Consider the following 21,415-nt stretch of genomic DNA (forward strand, 5'->3'; position numbering starts at 1 on the left):
GACCAGAACTAATGCGACTGATATCCAAAGTTGATAACAGCAGCGTGTTAACAAAGTTCTGGACGTCGCCAACGTAGCTAACTAGCAACGGCGCATTAGCCTGTCGTAATTCAATGTTTGCAGTTGTTTGTAGTTTGCTCCCGGTTATTGTTGTCGACTGACGGTCTGTGTCCTTGCCAGTTCAACTCGATGGTGCAGTTTCAAGTCGAGGCAGAGGTGACAGTTTCCTCTCCTTGACCTGGCTTTTGTGAGTTGACGCAAAGACCCAAAAGATGGATATGCATGTGGGTCGATACCGTAGACTCACAGCACGCTCTTATCAGCAGCTCAACACAATCAACGTAGTCTGTGTAAAGTGAATGAATTAATGTTAGTCAAAGTAGTCCAGAGCCGGTGCCAAGCCATCCTCTTTGCAGTGATAGAAGCCTTGGCATCCTGCCTGCCGCTGTCCTCCTGGGTGTCACGTTGTTGTTTCTCATCACGCTCAATCGGGGGAGCCACAGAGTCTTTCGCCGAAAGGGAAACCACGCGATATGTTACTAAAATCACGCGGAAGTTGCCACTTGTTTAGAATTCCCGAAAGATGGCGGCGGCGCCTCCAGACGAGGCTAGCCTGCAGTCTCGCATCAGTAAGTCATCTTACTTAAAAATAAAACAGTAACGTTTGAACGTGGAGCAGTGAGCGAACATCTTTCTAAAGAGTGCAGAGCCGATGACTCTTTGTAATGTCCGCTGTCGATCTTTATATGATCCCCTGAGAGGAGATTATTTTGACATCAAATTAAAAGTACAGATGTCGACAAGGAACAGACTCGGCTATCTTTGCGATGATTATCCCAGAAAATGGACGCACATTGCTTCTCGTTTCGGCAGTTTTAGTTAAGTGAGGCTTCCGTAATGACATCTTAATTTTAAAAATATATGAACGTCCAGCTAAATGCTAGCTTGTTTGCGTCTGGCCGTTTCCCGACGGACCAGGATGACAAGCCAGATAACTCTAAAACAGGAACCTGACAGCACTTCCCATATTATTTAGAGACAGTCACGCGTTTGTTTCTAAAAACACGGACAGCTGTTTGAATCTTCTGCTAACAAGCGAGTTTACACGATGTAAACATTGTTTAAAAGAGTCAAGGCTTTTGATTTAACTCTCAAATGTGGACTGCGGACGTCCTCGTATGACTTATTGAATCCTGCACCCATGAATGAATAAAGAGCAACACTAAACCGAGACTATCAAGACACTGATGTTTAGATTAGTTGTTGGTGTAAGGTAAAGGAGACAGACATCACTCACACTTGCTGAACAAGCAGTTTGATTTGTGCAAATGCTGAAATGAGTCCATTGGGTTTTCCTTTTCCACAGACAAGGCTACCAATCCTTTGAATAAGACAACTGACTGGGACATCATCCAGGGATTTTGTGATCATCTAAACAATGACCCAGAAGGGTGAGATGATGAAGAATATCACCGTATTTTGGAGCAGTTGTTGTTTCTCTGTGTAACAAAATGCAGAAACAAGTCAGCGCAAGATGTTGACTTTTCACTCAGTTCTTTGGGTTTTTGCTGCTTTCTTAAATACGTGTAATCAAATAAGCTATGCAGTATAATATCATCAATGCTTCTATAAACTATTCATGTTTTCTTGAACATCATGGTTGTTTTGCCTCTTACACTTTAAAGTAATTATTTTCCTTCCTTAAAATTCAAGTTGATTTAATGAAACATATTTTCCTTTTTTTGTCTAATGTTGAAGTGAAATCTGAATTTAGTTTCTATCCAACAGTCCCCAGCTTGCAACCAGACTGCTGGCTCACAAAATCCAGTCTCCCCAGGAGTGGGAAGCTATGCAGGCACTTACGGTAAATGATTGACCCCCATGGCTCTTTCAAAATCTCAATTCCAAGGCACAGATGTGTATGCTCTGTTTTAACCAGTTAAACGCCTATGAATGCCTTCTTAGAAAAGTCCACTTGTCATTATTTTACCAGCAAAGACTTTAATGGGAAGGCTTATCTTTACAAAGGTCAAAAAAATCAAATAAAACTTTGAACTCTTCGCAGGTTCTTGAGACATGCATGAAAAACTGTGGAAAGCGATTTCACACTGAAGTGGGAAAGTTTCGCTTTCTCAATGAGCTCATCAAGGTGGTCTCACCCAAGGTAATAATCCCCTTCAATTCAATCCATCTTGGCTGCAATTGGACAACAGTTTGAACACATTTTAAGCACTGAAAGCAGCCCTTAAATGATTTCACAAGCTTTGTGGGTTAAGCTGTAACCAAATGTAAGGCCAGCTGTCGCTGTCTTCATGTAGTTATGAATGCTTTAACCCTCTTCTCTGCAGTATTTGGGCACTCGTGCTCCAGAGCCAGTGAAGAAGAAGGTGTTGGAAATGGTGTACAGCTGGACAGTGAGCCTGCCAGATGAGCCCAAGATAGCAGAAGCCTATCAGATGCTGAAGAAACAGGGTGAGCCACTTCACAAGCTTGAGAATGTGACAAACTAACAAGATACAGTATATACTTGACAAGTCCCCTCCCAGCGTTCTAACAGCCTTGTTGTTGTCACTGCATAGTGTGTTGTTCCATACATTTGTATAATTTCCATTTCCCCAGATCTGATTTGTTTTGCTTCCTTTTGAACAAATATGTTTTGTTTTTTTAAATTAGTATCAATTTCCCCGTCACAGTGATGAGCGAAGGCATGAGATGGACAGCCGTGCTTCAAAGTTGAAACTTGTTTGTTCTTTGAAATGCAGTTTCTGCCAAGTTTAATATTATTGCCAAAAACAATCCAGTCTGTGCTCCTATGGGATGGTGAGGTGTATCCTTCTGATCGGTTGCTGTTGGATTTGTATTGATGCTAACATATATATATATATATATATATATATATATATATATAAAACACAATGTAAGTACAATGTTATGGCACCAGAATGAAATGCTCTTGGACAGAGAGGACCATTTTCTATGTGCTTAAACACACTGACAGTCAAAATATATACAAAGGATCTATTCTGTTTACATGTGAGGTTAATAGGTGTCCTTGTTTTCTTCCAGGCATTGTCAAGCTGGATCCTGTGCTTCCTGAGGACAAGCCCGTCCCTCCGCCTCCATCCAGAGCCAAAAGTGCCGTCTTTGAAGATGAGGAGAAATCCAAGGTATGATGAACAGCTGATGAAAGAGATGCACCAATCTCTTTGAATAAGTTTGCAGAAGTAAGGACCTGCGTGTCCAATCATCACCGTCTTTTTTTTTTTTTTTTTTCTTCATGAAACCTTTTATACTTGTTGACTCATGCAATGGTCTTCCAGGAAAAAAATATTTTGCGACCAATGGTTTACAAAGTTCTCTTCCTCTTTTCTTTCCTTGTCCTCTTCTGTCCTATCCTGTTTTTGCAGATGCTGTCTCGCTTATTGAACAGCACCCACCCTGAAGATTTAAGAGCAGCAAACAAGCTCATTAAGGAAATGGTCCAGGAGGTGCGTCATTAGAAGTGTTTACAAAATGTGCTGTACACTGCGTGTCCTCACATGTCAACTACCTTATTTTATCCACTTCTTTTACAAAATACAGTCCAGATAAAGGTATGTGAAATTCAGATGAATGCATGAAAACTGTGACAAAAGCCCACGAAGGACTTGTATAGTATTTCTTTGATTATGAGAATGATCGACGATCATGTGTCAGTTGTTTTATCTCCACCGACATTGACAGCATATTTGGAAAGCTCAATAACCAGATGAATAATTAATGTTAGATCCGGGTGAAATCTTGCACCAGGCTTTTATTAGTACGTTGCTCTAGTGGTCAAAACGTTCTTCTTTTTAACCAAAAAATTGAGAATATAAAGATAAGTTCGAAAAATCATAGACGCAAATTTAAGTGATCTTTAATGCTCTCAAATATGTGAAAACAGACATTTGGAATGTAAAAAAATACAACTTCTCCAGATCCAGAAGAGGAACAGGGCACTAATCCTCAGTATACTTTAAATTTCTATTCAAAAGTGATTGGAAATATTACCCGATTTCATCATTTACATGCCTTTTTCTAGTTTTAGGAATGAAAAAACTCAGGCGATCTTTACATATCCTAACGTTTACTGTGACCTGTATTTTCATATTTATAACAATAACATTATTGTCTGAATGATAAACATGATGAAAATATTCTAAGAACTAAAAAAAAACAGCTGTAAACGTAATCTGATGTTGATGACTGCTCCAACCAGGACCAAAAGCGTGTGGAGAAAGTGTCAAAGCGGGTCAACGCCATCCAGGAGGTGAAGGAGAGTGTGAGCCTGCTGAGCCAGCTGCTGGAGGGCTACAGCAAGGAGAGCTGCTCCCAGAGCAACCAGGAGCTCATTAAAGTTAGCACAGCACAGTCCAACGACAGTCGCTGCTCTACACTTTTATAAAGCTGCTTGTCATAGTTTTTGTGTTTTTAACATATACTGTGTGTGATTGCAGGATCTTTACCAGCGCTGTGAAAAGATGAGACCGACACTATTCCGACTAGCAAGTGATACTGAGGACAGTGATGAAGCCCTTGGTATGCTTCCTGTTAACATGGCTTATCAGCACACTATATTATAGAAGACCAGAATAAAACATTGAAGAAGTCACATGCTTTTAACACATTTTCTGTAAAATGGCTCAATCCAAAGATTAACAAAACGTACAACTCAAACAAATGATTAATTGTTGCTAAGGAGCCGTTATTCTGCTTCCAGCGGACATTTTACAGGCCAATGACAGCCTGACACAGGTCATCAACCTGTACAGACAGCTGGTGAAGGGAGAGGATGTGGCTAAAGACGTCATAAGCACAGCCTCAAAACCTAGTAAGTGTTTGCATGTGTGTTTGTTTCTGAGCTCAGCGATCAAAAGTGTTTTACTGCACTGGATGAATTTGTGTATGATCACAGATGTGCATTCTCTGTCTAAATCAGCCAGCAGTAGCTCAGCTCTTGTCGACCTGATGGGACTCAATGCATCAGCCAGCACAGAGGCATCCAACCCGGAGCCGTCCAGCCTACAGACCCTGACTCAGAACATGGGCATCAGCCTCTTGGATGATGAGCTCATGTCGCTGGGTAAGCACAAAAACTCATGTGGCTTGTAAACATAAAGGTAGATTACCACTCGTAACCACTTAATGAGCTATTAATCACAAGTCAGCAATCTAAGCGCAACACAGTCGAGTCAGCACAGTTACACTTTGTTTCCATTGGCCCTCCTACTGGTTAGCTGTCTGAAAGCCGTCATCCTCAGAGGCAGGCCACATCTGGCCAAACCACAACAAAGCTGCACACGTTCGCAGACATTCTTTATTGAGCTAAACATGTGACAGACTTCGAGAGGAGCAAAGGATCCTGAAAATATTACATCGTGATCAGGGAGTGTTTGGTGGAGTTTTTGAATAGCACTCCATTTCATAATGTCTTATCATTTTTCTATAATGGGATGAATTCAATTCACCTTTGATTCTGCTTTTCTTTTAGGTCTGAATGTGACGGAAAACTGTGACTTCCAGAACACCTTTCAGGTGCAAATTGTAAGACGACACTTTCTTTATAAAGAAATCCTGCTTGTGTTGAATTTCAGGATTTCTTACTTTGGTGACTCTTTGTTACATATTATTAGAACACTGTTTAAATAAAAAAAGAAACGCATTCCTCTATATCAAATAAAATACAACCTGAAAGATCCCAATTAAAACATTATGCGAATGTTATACTATTACTTCATCAATGCATGTTACATCACTTATTTCTATACTGTTTGACATGAAAACCTGAACTCTTTGTTCTCTCAGTCCTCTGATAACACAGGATCATCTGCTCCATCGCTGCCTGCTGCTGTAATGCTCCCAGCTGTGGTCCAAACGCTTAATCCTCCACCAGTAGGGGGCCCCATTGCTCCTAGTAAACCCATTGACCATTTAGACATGTTGGGGAAGACCTTGTTGCAGCAGTCTCTACCTCCAGAGAGCCAACAGGTCAAATGGTAAACACACTGGAGGATGTGTTGTGTTGTTTGATGCACTTTCCCTTCACGCTTTTTTTTTTTTTGAAGTCTCAAGGTGCTTTGTGTTTTTCTACATGCAGGGATAAACTCCAAACTCAATCCAAAGTCACCTTACGAGATCTGCAGAAATCCAGCGCCACCTCTAGAGCTGCTTCTAATGCAAACACTAACTCCTCTGGTCCTGCTGCTGCTGCTACAGGGCCAACGCCCACCCCTGCCGTCCAATCAGAGCAGCCTGACACTCTCCTACTCTCCAATCTCAGTCTCATAGCTGCTGAGAAAAGCTCCCTGGCTGCCGCTGACCCCTATGACAACATCTCTTTAGCTGACATTACTGTGCCTCTTGAAACCATCAAACCAAGTAAGCAATAGTACTAGACCAAACATTAATGGCTATAGTTGTAATTGTCTGTATCATGCTTTACATTCTTTCCCTTTTCTCTGCAAATTATTTTAGGCAGCTTATTACCAGTTACTGTATTCGACAAACACAGTCTCCGGGTTTTGTTCACCTTTGCCCGTGATTGTCCTCCATCCCGACCGGACGTGCTCGTGGTAATCATCTCCATGCTGTCCTCCGCTCCCATTCCTGCAACAAACATCCGCTTTCAGGCAGCAGTGCCAAAGGTATGCTCATGTTGTCTGCTCAGGTCAGCAAAGAGACACCGTCACATAGCTGAAACATCTCTTTTTTTTTTTTTAATCCTATAAGCCATTTTAACATTCTGTCAGAAAATACAGTAATATATGCTGAGCTCATCTGTTAAAATGTTTGCTGCACGTCTTTGTATCGCAGGTGATGAAAGTAAAGCTGCAGCCTCCCTCTAACACTGAGCTCCCAGCCTTCAATCCCATCCTGCCTCCAGCAGCCATCACACAGATTTTGCTGTTGGCTAACCCTCACAAGGTACCCTTCCACCCACTTCTCATCTTTTGTCTCTGACGTGTAGAGAATTAGAAAATCTTAAGAGTTTAAAGATAATTTAAAAACCTGTGAACGAGACACACGGATGCATCACCTTATATCAGTGAAGCACGTCTTCTCTGCAAAGATGATCCTGACAGATCAGAGAGGGGGTTTGTGTCTGCATAGAGCCGACATGGCTGCACAAAGACACGAGTATCTCTGTGTGTCGAAATAAAACTGTAAAATGAAACGGTCTGAGAAGGTTTGCTAGTTAAAGTGAGAGAGAGCGTTGGTTGATCATTTAAGGTCCGGGTTTGTTTTTAACTCAGGAAAACAAGGTACAGTTTTGTATTGTTTCATAAAAACCTTACCCATCATTCTGAGATATTTACATCCCTCATGAAGAAGAAGAAAAGATATTCTTAGTTAATCCCACAAAGGGAAACACACACGCACAATCAGGGTCCTGTGGACATGCACTAATGGAGAGATGTCAGAGCGTGTGGGCTACCCACAGTGAGTGCTTCTGAACTAGTGGGGGAGGGTGATTCAGTTCCTTGATCAAGAGCACCTCGGCAGTGCTCAGGGATTTTAACAGGCACCTCTCCAGCTACCAGATGAATTCCCAGCAGATTTTTAAATGACAAGGTAGTTGAAGGAATATTTGACTACTGTTAGCTCTGTGGTGCAATTTCTTTGCTAATCAACCATTAGTAACAATAACATGCAACCAAATGGCAATGTACCAACAAAACATCTTAAAGTTTATAACATGAAAATAAAAAATCAAAGATGCATTCAGTGGGTTATCTAGAATTCATTCAAGTGTTGTTTCATGGTGATGTGAAGAGAAACTCTCCGGGTTTGTTCGCAAGAAATCTTCTCGAGGAAAGTTGCACCTTTTATAGGCAGAAACAGTTTGTTTAGATGAAAGACTAAACTGACCTTTCCCCTCTTTTTGTTTCAGGAAAAAGTACGTTTACGATACAAGCTGACATTCAAATTAGGGGAAACATCTCACGATGAATCTGGTGATGTGGATCAGTTCCCACCTCCAAACACCTGGGGGAACCTTTAGTAGGAGAGACCTAGCCGCTGTCATCTGACCTGCTGCTGTTTCCTTTCCATTTAGGTTAAAGTAATCCATTGCTCGACAGCCACACTCCCCCAGTTTAATCACACAAACTGACAAGAGAGCTGTTGTGGGAACCAGTTTCTACCTTGTGCCTTCCTGTCCTTATTCAATCATCGTTTCTTTGTCCTGCGGCTACTTTTTCTTCTTCCAACAATCAGTTCGACAAACACTTTAGAGCAGACAGTCAGTTACTGTTAATTTAATTGGATGCAGTGAACCGTAGGGAAAAATTGAATGTGTTAATTTATATTGCAAGTTACAGCTGGTGTCCTGCATTGTTTCAGCTTTTATATTTAAAATGAAACTTGCACATTCAAAGATAGTCAGCCAGGGAGTGTTCAGAGTTGGGGTGCAAGAGATCATAACTTCCTTTCATTCTGTAAATAAATCCAACTTGAAGCCAGTGAAATGCTTAAAGGGATCTCTTAAACATGTTTACAGTTTGGCCAATAGCCAAAACAGCGCATGTATTCAATCCATGATATGAAGCGGTTTATATTTTTACCTGATAAATAACATGATTATCAGATTTGAATTAATTTCTTATCAAATCCTGAATTGACAAACTGGTTAATTGTGAAATAAGTTCAGTGAATGTAATATGAAGATGGCATCATGCTGAATAACCAGCAACAACCCCTCGCTTTACCCTGCTATGGAAACTGAGGTTTTTTTTCACACACAGAGGGAAACTATGAAACGTAATGTTATTGTATCAGTATCAAAATGTTTCTCCTTTTTATGAAATGGGAGTAGGTTGAAATGTTATAAATGGAAAAGCATTTAGAGAACCGAGCTTGTTGCATACATAGTGAACCCGTACAGTCTCAAGTGTTGTCTTTGTTTCGGCGTCATGCTTTGGAAAGTCATTGTTGGCCAATGTGCGTTTCTAAATTGTGGCAAGACTTTTTCCACAGCAAACATTTTGACTCGTCTTTGTAAAAAAAGCACACGGGTCACCTGACCACATAAATACTCACAATGTTGTCTTTAAATGTGACAGTAAGCCAGCCATGACCGATGAATACCAGGACACTCGTAGTGAAGCAGCTAACTGGAATCCAGCCATCATTCATGTCATTATTTACACCTGTGCTTTTCTTACACGTCATTCTGTTGCTCTGTGGAAAAAGGCTGTGAAGAAGGAAACTCAACCTCTGCCCCTGCTAAATTTCAATGACGTGAACATGATTTAATTGCAGCACTTTTCTTTATCCTTTTAACAATGGGACCCTTTTTTTCTTTTTTACGTTTTTCACTCAGGATTTTGATTTAAGTTATTTTACACTACTTACATACACTTCCTTTGTTTAAATTGTGCACTTTTTCTCCAATACATGGTCTGTTTTCTTTCTCACCTTTTTACTATTTATTGACCCCAAAGAGGGACATCTGAAGTCTGTGGGTGACACTGCTGGAGTCCAGATTGATTCTACCACATGTGCCTGGGATGAAATTGAAGATTTTTTTCACTCTGTATATATGTATGCAAATACCTACTTTGATCTTTGTTTCTGTTTTCATATGTTGAGATCCTTCTCAGAAAGGATTAATTACGATGTTCCAGAGTCCTCCTCATATCGACGGCCATTGAGGTGTTTAGAGCTTGAGTCTTCGGTCACTTGTTAGAATCATAAAGACCAAAAGAAAATGTGATTGGTGGCAGACTGATTCCACACAAGGCACACATTGACATTTGTGTAACTACAGTATGTGGAGAGCTGATATGGTCAATAATGTAAAGAGGGATGCGTTTAAGAATAGCCCTCTGAGCATTATGGACTGTTACGCAGAAATGCAGACGTTTCATCTCTAGTGGTAAACAGCCATCACAATGTAATATTGATCTTTGTGATGAGCTGCTTTACAATACAACCCCTTTTCCAAAAGTTGGCACATGGCGTAAAATGCTAATAGAATGTGATGACTTGCAAAACAGTGAAACCCCATATTTGAGAGCCAGCAGCACGTTCTTCCCCTCTTCTTTTAACACTCTGCTAGCGTTTGGGAACTGAGGAGAAATTCACACAGCATCCCAAACTTTTTTAGGAACAAGGTTGCGTTATAAATCAGCCATTTCATTTCCATTGAGAATTCAGTTTGTATGTATTGACAAATAGTTCAGCAATTCCTTGTCCATCTCCGTGAGTACAAAAGCAATAATTTGACGAGAAAATCGACTCAGTAACTTCTCTTCTATACTTTAATTTCTCAAGCAAATTGTAAATATTTCACGTTTTGCACTCCAGCATGACGTATTGTGATCTATGCATTGAGTGATCTGTGACAAGTTTGACAGCATTACATTCGTATATAAACAGTTTCCTAATAATTGATAAAAAAAAAAAAAAAGGAATTTTCAGCCACCGGCCCCTCCACAATAAAATCCTCACAGTAGGATGCTACCTTCAGAAAACATGGGGATAAAGATGACTGACCTTGAGTCGTACCTTTCAGTAATGCACAGGTCCCAGCGCCAATCCAATCATGTAAACACCTGAAACTTTATGTGGCAGGTGAACAGTGTTTGGTAGCCAAAGCCATATTATATTCTGAACCCTGACATTCTTGAGGTTTTGCTTCATAGCTGACAGTTTTTTTCCTTTGCATAATACATCACAGATAACTATTCTTGGGAGCCCCAGCTTTTTTCTTTTGTTAAAGCATGAAAACTTACATTTAAACTCTGAGAAGTCAGATAAACATGATCAAGTCGTTTGCATGCAATGCTGTCACACTTGCCTCGAAATTCAACAATCTGAGCCTGTCCTCCCACTTTGGCAAAAATAAAAAAGGAAACTTAAAAAAAACAAGAAATGTCAAAGCCAAATCGATGAAGGATTGATACACGACTGGTACAGCAGAACAAGCCTACACAGATGTATGTCTGTTGGAGGGAAATGTGTGCCACATCTGTAAATAAAATCATTGTCATAGATTAGCACATATACATAATGTATATGTACCTGCTACCAATCAAATAAATGCTTATGTATATACTGCTTGGTACAAGTTGAGAATGTTCAAGTGCATTGAAACCAATAAATAAAAATGACCAGAAAATGACTTTGATTTTAAATGAGTTTATCTTTCTCATATTATTTATCAGTCACTGATCCATTTATTCATGAAGCAAACTTTAGAAAATGATCACAGTGGAAGGAAAAGGAGACATCAAAATTCAGCCTAGAAGGAACATATATAAATCAACTGATATGCGATAAGTCACAAGTGTATATAAAGATATTAGTTGCTAAAGGACAGGAAGGCGTATGGGCAAGCATTATAGACGGTATCTAAATCCTGCTGGAGTCCAGATCACAAGAAAAACGTTTATATGCAGTAATATCAAAGCGAGAGGACAATACCCATACTGTAACTGATATGATGACATTGAATTATAGAGCCTGTCAAAACCTTAGTCCAATTCAACAATACTTGTTTTCAAACTGAAACCCGACATATCTGTGGAATGTGATGGTATCGATTAGAATTAGAAATCACTCTTCTGCACGACCAGTCCTCTCCATCATGTAGCACGGAGGGTCCACTGCTCACTCTCACGGCTCATTAACAACACCGCTTAAAATGTACTATTTTAATGATATAAAAACTTGAGGAACTTGTTCCTCCATGTTACACTATAGAGAGACTGTTCGAGTAACAATCCATGTTGAAAAATCATGGAGAAGAGTTGTAATTACCAAAGTAACATTTGAAATCTAAAAGGTAAAAGGTGTGTTAACAAAGAAGAAGAAAACAAATATATACAGTTTATAAGCTCTTAGCTCCTTAGATAAATTGCCATATCAAACCCCTGTCTCTTGTGACAAAAAACAAAGACATAGCGAATACACTTGAAAACAGGTACTGCAGATTAACTCAGTACTTCTGTCTTCTGTTACTTCCGAGGAGCAGGAGGTCCTGGAGGAGGTGGTGGAGAGTTAAAAGCATAAGGCGGTTGCCCTCTGAAGCCCATGAGCGCTGGCTGTGGTGGAGCAAACTGCTGAGCCATCAGAGGCTGTGGCCCCCCCGATGATGGAGGGGGAGGAGGAGGAGGAGGAGGCGGGACAAATGAAGCCTGCTGGTTAGACTGCTCTCGACCTCCACCTCCGCCAGACTGGCCTCCGCTGCGCGAGTTGTAGCCCCCGCTGCTGCTGTAGCTCTGATACTGATCGGAGCCAGAGTTGTAGCTATCCTTGCGATCTCGGCTTCTGTCCCTGTAGGAGGAAGACGAGCGCTCTCCATCGCGGTTGTTACGACTATCACGGCTGAAGCCACTGCGGCTGTCTTTACTGTTGCTGCCACCGCCTGGCATGCGGCGATCACACTGATCCTGGTACATGAGGTTAGGGTTGTTGGAGCTGCTTCCACGATAACGCATTCTGCCGCCTGTAACGGACATCGAATTAAAAATCTGAATAATCAAAAAACTCAACCAGTCTTTTGAGTCCTAAGATATCCTGATGTGATTGAAAATCCGCTTACCCCCTCCTCCTCCACCACGCCCTGAATCAACCAGCTGAAGCAGTTTGGGGTTGATGGCCTGCCGTGCCTCAGCCAACACCCGAACTAGATCTCTGGCCTGCCGCAGGTTCCCTGGGGTGAAGAAGGTGTACGCGGTGCCCTTGTTTGTACTGCGTGCAGTACGTCCAATACGATGCACGTAGTCCTCAGAGGAGTTGGGATAGTCATAGTTGATGACAAACTTGACATCTTCCACATCTTTATGGATAAAGAGCAATAAATGTTAGAGCAAAGAGGGAAGACAAGGACGAGAATGCTGCCAGACAAAGACTTTTATTTGAAGATAGAACTTAAACAAAGTCTTTATTACTTACCTGCTTTATCAGGTATGCAAAGAGTCATTAGAATAAATCACCACTATAACTGTCTATATTGTCTTATATAGTGAATTTAAAGTAAGGTTTTCATGCCCACTTGCAATGTAGTCAGCATGTCTTTGAGGTGTGCAGAGAGTGTTTCGGTGTCATAAACTTCACACTGAAGTTGAAAATGTGTGAAGACAGAAGTCTGTTTCTTATTACAGAGACATGGGGCTCTGACAGCACTGCTGTTCATTAAGTACCCTTTCCCCTTTGTCATTACAGAGGGAACCAAGCCACCATAAACTTGTGCAAAAAAAAAGGAATGATGATGAGCTAACATAAAACTGTTCCTTGGCTTGTGTATGAGCAGGATGAAAAGTACTTGGATTTCTTTTGAGCTTATGGAGGAGTTAAGAGAAAGGGGTGGTGAAGTACTTACCCCCGTCATGCTGTATTAACATAGGTAGTCAGTCCCCCCCGATCAGTCCTTGTTAATAGGGAGGGGCTGAGGGGGGAGGGAGACAGGATTCACCCCGTCCAGCAACGTCAGACGAGAGTAGAACTGTTAAACCTCGAGAGACAGACACGCAACCGATGGTTCTGTCGCTCTCGCCGCATTGCAGGGCCCTCCTCAGACCCTGGCCAGGACTGGATCCAGACGAGCCCGTCTAACTCTCTCTCCCCTGTCTGTCTGCTCTTTGGGACGGACTGATGGGCAGACAAACAGGCACCTCAGGCTGCTCCCAAGGAAGGCTCGTTGGATTTACAAACAAAACAGGGCAGGGGGACCTTTAGTAACCCACGAAGCAAGAGGGACTTTAATCCCTTTAACACTAGCTGAGCTTCTACTTTAACGTGACTGAGTGGGCAGTGACAGCGGCGCAGACTGATACAGCTGCCGTGTGCTGCCAAACCCTGAGAGAGAAGAGGGGAAAAAGAACAAGGACAGGAGTCAAGTCAAAGGCTCTTCAATTATCCCCTCTTCTCACATTTATCCTGCCAACAAATTTCGATCAGAATCGGTGGTCTTAGTCTTCCTGATGGCGGACCTGAGATTACTCAGCTGTCACTTTTATGCATCTGGAAAAAAGAAAAAAAAAAAAACTGCAACTAAAAAAAAAAATCTTAATATCCTTTGTGTTGACACCATAAAAGGAAGCTAAGAAAAGGTGCGCAGGATCATCGACCCCAACAACACCTCCTTTCATGCAGCGTGCCAGAGAGCCCCGCGGTTGAAGACAGCTTTTTAAACTGCAGTAACAAGAAACAGACTATAAAAGCAGCAGATTAGAGGGCTAACACCTCCATCCTGGAATCAACTACTGTTTGGATCTGTCATCTTATAATAGAAGGGGGTTTCTTTTAATACATCACTCTGATTTATTTTGTGTGGAACACTGTATAATAAGGGATCAGATCCTCTTTGTGATGTTCTAACGACTAGGTGAATGAACTGCTAAATATTTTAAACAGGAGTCGAGACATTCCTAGGATACGTATCACACCCAAATGTTAGAGCATCAACTTAATGTATCCATTGAATCTTCCAGACAACAGTCAGTTCTGCAACAAATTGTTATTTTAGATCCCATTTCATGACCTAGTTTGGCAAGATTCAGTTAGTCTCAGATGATGTATACTTACCTACTCGTCAAAGATCTTTTGAAAACACAGGCTCAAAGGAACAGTCGTAGTTGTAATGTAAAAGTTAAATGAACTCGGGTTACTCAATATGTATGTACTGTGTCTGTCACGCCGTAATATATAGAAATTCAAGTGACATTTGAGAAAGACAGAGAGGAGGGACAATGAAGTGAGAGAATGTGCAGCATTCACTGTGTGTGTGAGAGCAGACATACCCAGACCACGAGAGGCCACGTCGGTAGCAATCAGTATGGGAGCTTTACCACTCCGAAATTCTGTTGGATAAAAAAAAAGACAAAAAAAAAGACAAAAATAGAGGATAAAGATTTAGATAAATTCACACTTAACTCAGGAGTTAAAGATAAACTAAAGCCTGATCAGCGGAGCAACAGTTTTTTTTATTTTTCTGAATTGTTAACCTGCAAGTCACGTTAGAACGCTGAACTCGGGTTCGGTCCAGAAAAGAAGGATGAGTTTAAGGCAGGCCTCTTTAACTTTGCTAAATGTTGCTTAGTGCTCATGATGGGTGCATTTTGGGTTTTTGTAGATAATAGAACAATGAGTAGCGTCTTTCACCTGCTTTTTGTTTTGTGTCCTGAGATAACATTTGTTATAAAGTGCAGATTGATTGAAGGTTATTGTAAGGCTTTATAACAAACACTCATACCTGTTAGCACCCAGTCCCTTTCTGGTTGGCTTTTGTCTCCATGGATACACATGGCTGGCCACCTAAAAACAAAGCCCCAACAATATAATGGATCACTCTGAATAGCTTCAGTTTATCCACAATTTGCACAATTTCTTTTGAAACTCCCATCATTATGTTTCGCTTCAAGAGACAGTAATCCCTCACCCGTCCCGCCTCATCCTGCGAGTGAGATCATCGCAGCGCTTCTTTGTCTCCACAAAGATGATGGTTTTGTTCTCTTTTTCAGCCATTATCTCTTCCATCAGCTGGAAAAGTCTTTAGACAAGGAGAGACCGTTACACCACAGCAGCGGTACACAGCTTTGTCTGAACTTTGTGAAGACATGAGCATGTTGTCGTGAAAACCCCAAACACTGTTACAGCAGTCAATAATACCATGATATGATTTCATTTTAGGTCAGATCATTTCAAACTGGCTTCTTTACTTTTGGTCCTTCTCAGTCTCCATGCAGACATCGACAATCTGCAGAATGTTGTGGTTGGCACTAAGCTCCAGAGCGCCAACATTAATCTGGATGTAGTCTCTCAGGAAGTCTTCTGCGAGCTGCCGAACCTCCTTGGGCCAGGTAGCACTCCACATGAGAGTCTGTCTGTCCGGCTGGGATATGGACAGAGAGAAAACATGTAGCCTCTTTAGGTGGAAAGTTTTTTCACATTAGTCAGTTAAAGTGATTTTCAAATCATCAGTCCTGGTAACTGCATTTTTATCCTACCCTGATTTGTTCAACTATCTTGCGAATTTGTGGCTCGAAGCCCATGTCCAGCATGCGGTCAGCCTCATCCAGCACCAGGTAAGTGCAGCGCCTGAGGTTTGTTTTCCCGGCCTCCAAGAAATCAATGAGGCGACCAGGTGTGGCGATGCAGATCTCGACACCTAGAGCCGTCCAAATAATCATGTCAAAAAATGAGAAGAGGGAAAAGGAGAAACACATTATTGATGGTCAGGAAAAAAACATTTCACTGGGTGTGTGCTCTGATTGATTGTGGCGTTGTTCATGTACAACCCTTTCTGTGCAAGCATTGTAAAAACTACACCTGTGCAGTGTGGACCCCAATGCCAGGCAGTAGCTGTGTTTGTATGTGATTAATCATTTGCATACCAGGATACAGCTCTGTGTTTTTTTAAAGCATTAAAGAATACTGTTCAATGTCAACACAAAGCCTGCGTGTGCACAACATTTTGTTAACGAGTAAGATTTTAAGTTAACTTAAACTAACAAAATGATAACATGGTACAAATATTCATTAATGCTTTTTGAGGTTTTTTTAAAAAATTTCATTTAAAGCAACTTTATGAAACTTTCCCACCTTAAAATTGTCGTTTTGATTGTCTATTTAATGGCACAGTAACTTTTAATGTCCACAGCCTGTTTACTGCACTTTCAAACTTTGGCAGCAGGTCATGAATATCTCAAGAGGAGAGCATATAAGGCTTTACAGACCTCGTTCACACACCAGGTTTAGTTATAAAAAGAAGCCTGTTAGCCCGTCTCTGTAAGCTTTGATACAGTGACTGAGAATAAGAGATAAGATAAGAGGAGAGTGATGGAAGACGCTAGAAAGAAGAGAAAATGATGGAGCAAAAATCATAACAGATTGTGACATAATGTTAGGCTGTATAATTGTCTCCTGATTAGCAGTTTTACCGGGTGCAGAAAGCTGCATAACCCAACGCATGTTTTCGGTTGCATACAAATAAATAAATAAACAAATATGTTTTGCCAAACAGTTGTCACTTTCCTGTCACTCTTTATAACTTTGGAACCTTATTATCCTCTCTCAGCTGGCATCTGAGCTAAATCTGGTAAGTATTACTGAACCTTGTCAGTCGACGTGCTTGTTTAGCTTTTCACACTGTCTTTGTTGGCTTGGTACCCTCTCTGCTTGTAAATAAAAGATGTGTAAGAGGGCTCGGCGTTACAGCATCTGTCTCCTTGTTTTTGTACTCAGTAAACCTGCGGTGAGCCCCAAAGCTCACCAAACCCAATTCTTACATGTCAACTACTATGAGAAGTCATTTTACAACCATACCCACCCCTCTCCAGATCTCGAATCTGTGGTCCTTTGGGTGCTCCTCCATAGACGCAGGTGCTTTTAATACGTGAAGACTTGCCATATTCGTATGCAACCTGCTGAACCTGCTGAGCCAGCTCTCTGGTTGGGGCCAGCACGAGGCACTTTGAAGAGAGGATGAAGGTGCATAAGGAAGGTCTCACAGACTGATTCATGCCCACACTATGATTATGGAGATGAAGGTGTTTCGACTCACTATTGGACCATCTCCCCTCTCCAGATAGGGCTGGTGGTTGATATGAACGATAGCAGGAAGAAGATACTGTAAAGACCGCAAATGTTTAGTCAGTTAGTCAATATACTTTTTAAATAAACATTAACTTTTCAAAACCAATGTCCAAGTCATTATTTGCCGAGTCATGGCTGAGCAGACTTACAGCCAGCGTTTTTCCAGAGCCGGTCTGTGCGATTCCCACCATGTCCCTGCCGCTGAGCGCCACAGGGAAGCCCTGAGACTGGATGGCTGTTGGCTCTTTGAAGTTCTGCTGCATCAACACATCCATCACATACTCTGCCAGAAAAAGGGGGGGGGGTACATTTCTGTTTGTCATGCCATCACAAGGATCACCCCTGAAAGTATTGTCTTTAATTTAATACGCCTCCATCCCTGTAAAACGCTGACTGACTAACTTTACTAACAACACCATCATTCAAATTGTTGTGCACACATCTCTCGTTTTGTTCATTTAAATTAACATTTATTTGGCTAAAATTAAAATGATCTGTCAAAGTCTTGTAATGGGGTAACTGAATTATTTTTTTGATGTGCTAAAGTTTAGAGAAAAGTTTTCTTTACTTACGGGGAAAATGAGCCTGGTGAAAAGCAGTGACGGCCTTTGGACAGCCAGACCCCCTGGTGGTGATCTCCTTCTTCCTGCGAAACTCTTCCATTTCAAACTGCATACGTCGGAAAAAAGGGAAGTACAGAAAAACACACTTTAAACATGGTGCATAAAACCTTTATGAATACCTTCTGTTGAAGTTACTCTGACTTGCTGAAGAAATATGGTTTATGGTCCAGGGTGAACAACTTCTATATATATACAATAAAGGGAACGCTTAAACAACACAATGTAATTCCAAGTCAATCACACTTCTATGAAATCAAACTGTCCACTTAGGAAGCAACACTGATTGATAATCAATTTCACATGCTGTTGTGCAAACGGAATAGACAACAGGTGGAAATTATAGGCAATTAGCAAGACACCAACAATAGAGGAAGTGTTTCTGCAGGCAATGACCCTAGACCACTTCTCAGTTCCGATGCTTTCTGGCTGATGGTTTGGTCACTTTTGAATGCTAGTGGTGCTTTCACTCTCGTGGTAGCATGAGACGGAGTCTACAACAGACACATGTGGCTCAGGTAGTGCAGCTCATCCAGGATGGTACATCAATGCGAGCTGTGGGAGGAAGGTTTGCTGTGTCTGTCAGCATAGTGTCCAGAGCATGGAGGCGCTACCAGGAGACAGGCCAGTACATCAGGAGACGTGGAGGAGGCCGCAGGAGGGCAACAACCCAGCAGCAGGACCGCTACCTCTGCCTTTGTGCAAGGAGGAGCAGGAGGAGCACTGCCAGAGCCCTGCAAAATGACCTCGAGCAGGCCACAAAAGTGCATGTGTCTGCTCAAATGGTCAGAAACAGATTCCATGAGGGTGGTATGAGGGCCTGATGTCCACAGGTGGGGGTTGCGCTTACAGCCCAACACCATGCAAGATGTTTGGCATTTACCAGAGAACACCAAGATTGGCAAATTGGCCACTGGTGCCCTCCACTTCACAGATGAAAGCAGGTTCACACTGAGCACATGTGACAGAGCCTGGAGACGCTGTGGAGAACGTTCTGCTGTCTGCAACATCCTCCTGAATGACCGGATGGTAATGGTGTGGGTGGCATTTCTTTGGGGGGCCGCACAAGCCTTCATGTGCTCATTAAAGGTAGCCTGACTGCCGTTAGGTACTGAGATTAAATCCTTAGACCCCTTGTGAGACCATATGCTGGTGCGGTTGGCCCTGGGTTCCTCCTAATGCAAGACAATGCTTGACCTCATGTCGCTGGAGTGTGTCAGCGGTTCCTGCAAGATGAAGACATTGATGCTATGGACTGGCCCACCCGTTCCCCAGACCTGAATCCAATTGAGCACATCTGGGACATCATGTCTCGCTCCATCCACCAACACCACAATACACCACAGACTGTCCAGGAGTTGGTGGATGCTTTAGTTCAGGTCTGGGAGGAGATCCTTCAGGAGACAATCCGTCACCTTATCAGGAGCATGCCCAGGCGTTGTAGGGAGGTCATACAGGCACGTGGAGGCCACACACACTACTAAGCCTCATTTTGACTTGTTTTAAGGACATTACATCAAAGTTGGATCTGCCCGTGTGTTTTTCCACTTTAATTTTCAGTGTTACTCCAAATCTAGACCTCCATTCGTTAATCAATGTGATTTCCATTGGTCATTTTTGTGTGATTTTGTTGTCAGCACATTCAACTATGTAAAGAACAAAGTATTTAATAAGAATACTTCACTCATTCAGATCTAGGATGTTTTAGTTTTTCCTATATATATATATATATATATATATATATATATAGTTTTTTTTTTTTTTGAGCAGTGTATATTCATACTTTTTTATTTTTTAAGAAGAAAATGCTTTGCATCTTAAAGTATGGCTGCTCCTCTCTTGGATATACTGTATTTTGGTGAGTGGGGAGTTGCGTTGCATGTCTTATTAATATGCTGTAAAATCAATAAATCTGCAATTGCAAGACTACTGTTTAATGGTGCAATAACAAACGACCCCAATAAAGCTATGATTGAAACCAACGGTAAAATGTCACAAATCTATTTATTTTTTTAATTCACCTGACTCATTAGTTGAAGCTCAGGATGTTCAGAATAGAAGTTCTTTTCAAATTTTGGTAGCTCGTCGATGTTCCACCTCTTCTTGCGCAGACGCTCACCAGGATTGCCAAACTTCATTGGTGGGGGCCCACTGCGACTACTCGTGGCCCCAAACCGTGGCCTGAGGGTAAAGGATCAAGAGTGAAGGGGAAATTACACAGAAATACAAGATCAATGCAGTGTGTTTCAGAACAGTGTTCATACCAAACCAGTAACGGAAGACTGATGCTGCACAGAAACATGTACAGATACTGTACATGTTTGAATGTACAGATTTAGATGGTCAAGAGTTTTATCTAATATGCATTTAACTATGAGGATTTGTACACCATATATTTTCCACACTATAATAGCGACAATGGTTAATGTTTAAAAGACATGTAATACTCAAACTCATGACCTGAAAAGAAACGCTTGTGCTTTTGGCTACAGACTTGAGCCAAAACATGACCTGTACACTGACGCCATCTTAATCAATTTACCAAAAACGTACACTTGTTTCTATAACTTTTTCAGTTTTAGTGTCAGAGAAACCCCAATGTAAACAATTAAGAGGTGATACGTTTCCACGTAGGAAGACCATCCACTGTTGGCTTTGTACCAAACTTACAGCAGAGACACTATCCAAAAGTGTGTGTGTGTGTGTGTGTGTGTGTGGGCGCTGTTTCTACATTGAACCATCTTACCTTTCTCTTCCACCACGGTCTCTGTCTCTGTCGCCATAGGAGGAACCTCCTCTCATTTTCACAGAAAACTAAACTCTCCTCTGTAATATGTGCGCAGTGAGCTTCGGCGTTTGACACACAGGTTGGTTTACGATGTTCCCTGCTGTCAACTAAAAAATACGCTCAATTTACGCAAACACTATTATTAATATTAGCGATATTTCAGACAATATTTGAGCTAAAATTGGGATTTTGGTAAACAATACTTGTATGCGTCACGAAGCTACACGGCTGCACAGCGTAACCCTGCCCTCTTTATCTACGTAGATTCAACTAGTAACTCTACGTATACGTCTTTTCACGGATAGGGCTCTGCGTACAAACACTTGCTAAGTATAAATGGTGAATAGGATTCAAAGACCCATGTGTGTGTTTTACCTTTAGATGGCGATATGACAGAAACGGTGAAGCACTTTCTCTATAGAAAAAGTAGAAGAAGAAGAAGTCT

General features: G+C 41.6%; 2 protein-coding genes across 3 annotated transcripts; one reads left to right on the plus strand and one right to left on the minus strand.

The window, feature by feature from the left end:
* Positions 1–539: 539 nt before the first annotated feature.
* gga1 (golgi-associated, gamma adaptin ear containing, ARF binding protein 1) lies at positions 540–11,146 on the plus strand. 2 transcript variants are annotated; one of them, XM_079372204.1, is made up of 17 exons: positions 540–629; positions 1,367–1,451; positions 1,789–1,864; positions 2,066–2,164; positions 2,349–2,472; positions 3,067–3,167; positions 3,408–3,488; positions 4,241–4,378; positions 4,479–4,560; positions 4,742–4,852; positions 4,961–5,104; positions 5,513–5,565; positions 5,827–6,017; positions 6,119–6,399; positions 6,496–6,665; positions 6,835–6,945; positions 7,913–11,146. In XM_079372204.1, exons 1-17 carry the CDS (start codon positions 584–586, stop codon positions 8,021–8,023), a joined length of 2,004 nt encoding a protein of 667 aa, XP_079228330.1. In that variant the 5' UTR covers positions 540–583; the 3' UTR covers positions 8,024–11,146. The 2 variants fall into 2 exon arrangements, with proteins under 2 accessions (XP_079228330.1, XP_079228331.1); XM_079372205.1 differs by having other exon boundaries at positions 5,513–5,556.
* Position 11,147: 1 nt separating this feature from the next.
* Positions 11,148–21,289, minus strand: ddx17 (DEAD-box helicase 17). The gene is made up of 13 exons (XM_079372230.1): positions 20,929–21,289; positions 20,204–20,363; positions 18,135–18,231; positions 17,712–17,845; positions 17,531–17,596; positions 17,297–17,438; positions 15,975–16,135; positions 15,687–15,859; positions 15,407–15,517; positions 15,221–15,282; positions 14,769–14,828; positions 12,569–12,805; positions 11,148–12,472 (listed from the first exon to the last, which is right to left on the minus strand). Exons 1-13 carry the CDS (start codon positions 20,982–20,984, stop codon positions 11,982–11,984), a joined length of 1,950 nt encoding a protein of 649 aa, XP_079228356.1. The 5' UTR covers positions 20,985–21,289; the 3' UTR covers positions 11,148–11,981.
* Positions 21,290–21,415: the final 126 nt, after the last annotated feature.

The sequence above is a fragment of the Symphodus melops genome, assembly GCF_947650265.1.
Source record: "Symphodus melops genome assembly, chromosome: 2".
NCBI lineage: Eukaryota > Metazoa > Chordata > Actinopteri > Labriformes > Labridae > Symphodus > Symphodus melops.